Source organism: Colossoma macropomum, unplaced genomic scaffold (genome assembly GCF_904425465.1).
Source record: "Colossoma macropomum unplaced genomic scaffold, Colossoma_macropomum, whole genome shotgun sequence".
In the NCBI taxonomy this organism is placed as follows: Eukaryota; Metazoa; Chordata; class Actinopteri; order Characiformes; family Serrasalmidae; genus Colossoma; species Colossoma macropomum.
The window spans coordinates 4,278,806-4,281,348 of record NW_023494788.1 but is presented as its reverse complement, the minus strand read 5'-3'; the positions used below and the strand labels follow the sequence as shown (position 1 = coordinate 4,281,348).

General features: G+C 37.9%; 1 protein-coding gene across 2 annotated transcripts in view; it reads right to left on the bottom strand.

The window, feature by feature from the left end:
* Positions 1 to 643: 643 nt before the first annotated feature.
* The window catches only part of mpped2 (metallophosphoesterase domain containing 2b), a 36,563-nt gene continuing 34,663 nt past the window's right edge, over positions 644 to 2,543 (bottom strand). For both annotated transcript variants that reach the window (XM_036568095.1, XM_036568096.1), the window contains exon 7: positions 644 to 1,859. In XM_036568095.1, the coding sequence (XP_036423988.1) occupies positions 1,741 to 1,859 (119 nt within the window). In that variant the 3' untranslated portion in view covers positions 644 to 1,740. The remainder of the gene's footprint in view (positions 1,860 to 2,543) is intronic.

The following is a 2,543-nucleotide window of genomic DNA, read 5'->3' as shown; positions in this document are numbered from 1 at the left end:
TGTCAGGAGAACACGGGGTTACGGCTGTCCCTGTCAACAGGGCCGATTAATTCCAGCCACTGACAGCAACCGGGTAATTAATGGACTTGATCAATCAGAGCTGGCATTAAACGCTGGCACTGACAAAACGTCCTCAAACATCTCCATCCGTGGAAAAATTAAAAGTGATTTGGATGCTGCATTAGGCACTACAAACGTCAAAACATATACTATGATTTTACCTCCCTGTGCTTTGGCATCAGAGAAATTCGGAATTTGGATTCACTCATCAAAATCTCTGTACAATTAAACAAATCAAGATGTGAACAAAGATATTCAGAGTAGTTTGACGTAAAATGGACCACTTTAGAGAAACTTATCAGAATTGTTCCCAGTGGTGGTGATAGAAACCAGACATCTGCAGAGTTTTAGGTTTCTAAAAATCTCCGTCAAAGAACGTTATTACATGAAATATAGTTGGTTTTGGCCTAAAACAATATTAAAACCCATTGATGGTGGAGGGGTACGTGCATCTCTCTAGAATGGACCATTTCACATCAAACCACTCTGAATGACTCTGTTTACACCTGAACTGAATTATGCAGAAACTGAAAAGCCAGTGGAATTCCCCTTTAACAAGGGAAGGACGAACAGAGCCATCAAATAAAAATCTTGCAGTTTTATTTGCATATAAAGTTGGCTAAATGACATGATGAATATTAAAAAAAGCCTCACGAACATGAAAACGAAGCATTTACAATGGCACCAATGACATCTCATGGCAATATAATAGCTTTTTTTCTGTGCGCTAGCGAGATTGCAAGTCCAAACAGTGCAAAATACAACAAACACATTAATTACGACCCAACTAAAGTCCACCAAATTGGAATCAGGGAAATCATATCAACTTAACTGGCACATTGTGACTGTAAACATCTCCTCCAGCTTTTGGCCAAATTAACACATGGAGCCTTCGTAGAAATGTGTGTTCTGAACACAACTGTATTCCTGAAGGTCTAATCACAAAGAAAATCTGACCTTATGGAAATGTTACACTCACTGCACTGCTATGACGTATTACAAGCAACGCAGAAATAAAAATGCAAGAAACTGTTCCATTAGAACTCAACAAGTCCATAACCCTAAATCACTTCTGCCTCATGAAGTACCTTGTCACTTAATCCATTCCCCTCCAAATATACAGTGGGAATAAACGTTTCTGAGGGTGGCGCATGGCTTGCTTTACAAACAAGATGCATTCTCTTGACAGGATAAAAGCAATGTGTTTGATTGCACAATAAATATATTAAACCATGAAGAGTCTTGGGTGTCACTACAGAGATTTTAGCAATGTAAATCCTCAAATTAATGTCCAACACTGGCTTCAGCTCTAAAACTGCACAGGATCGAAATGATGGCCTCAAATATTTGATCCCATGCTGAGTTTACTAAGCAGAACACAGTAAAAAAACAGTCAAGTATTGCTGAGCCGTTCAGGGTACCTTTTTATAATGCACTTTCATATCCAGGCTAAAAGGAACTGAACAAGGCAACCAATACAAATGAGCCATAAATATGAATCCACATTTTTTTTTCTTTTTCCAGCAAATCATTATTCAAATGGCATGATCTTAAACTTTTTAAAAATATTACATATCCATGCATTCATTTTTTTTTTTTTAAATACAAGCAGTACAAAAAGGAACATTAAAGATAAGAAGAGTTGTAAAGTAGAAAAAAGTGGCTGATTCAGGGGGAATTTCAAGAGCTTCCAGGGTTGGGAAGGTCGAATATGATTGGTGGGTTGGTGGGCTGGAAACTGACTGTACATGTTGAAGAGTTGATGAATGTTGTAAATCCATCTGTCATGAGGCCATACCCTACAGAGAGGGAGAGAAAGTATGATTAATATGAGCACATATTCCCATGGTAAAGCTGCAAAGGAAGGCCTGGTGTTTAAAGGTAAAGGTAACATGAATATGGATCATCACAAGAGTTTTTCACTGCTGATAGCCATACACAGAGCAAAGGTGTGCTAGCAATAAGGGAACAAATACACAATGCTTCTCTAGTTTGAATTCCCATCAAGTTCTGCCTTTTCCTGCCATTCATCAAATGTGTCTATATCACAATCCATCGCAGAAAAAGTTTAAGTTGCCAGAGTGTCAAAAGGCTGGAAGGACCTGTGTTTAACAAAGGAATTTTTTATTTTGATAAGTAAAATTGGCCAAACTAGGAGCCACAGCATCACCCTACAGCCCCAGGTGGTGCTGCTCTGTTTACTGGTCGTACAAGAAGTCATTCAATTCACTAACAATTTAGTCCTGAGATTTCAACCAGCAACCTTTGTTAAATGTAACATTTTTAATGGCACTTTAAATGTAATTTAAGACCAAAACGTCCGTGACTATCAGCCTCAGCATCAGGTCTCTAACAGCACGTAACATTTGAAGCAGTAAATGTGTATCGTAAATTATAACACATTCTCCTTCTGCACTGTAAAAATACAAGGGCATGTATTTTCGATTTGAAGAATACTAAATACTCAGTACTCTTTAATTTTT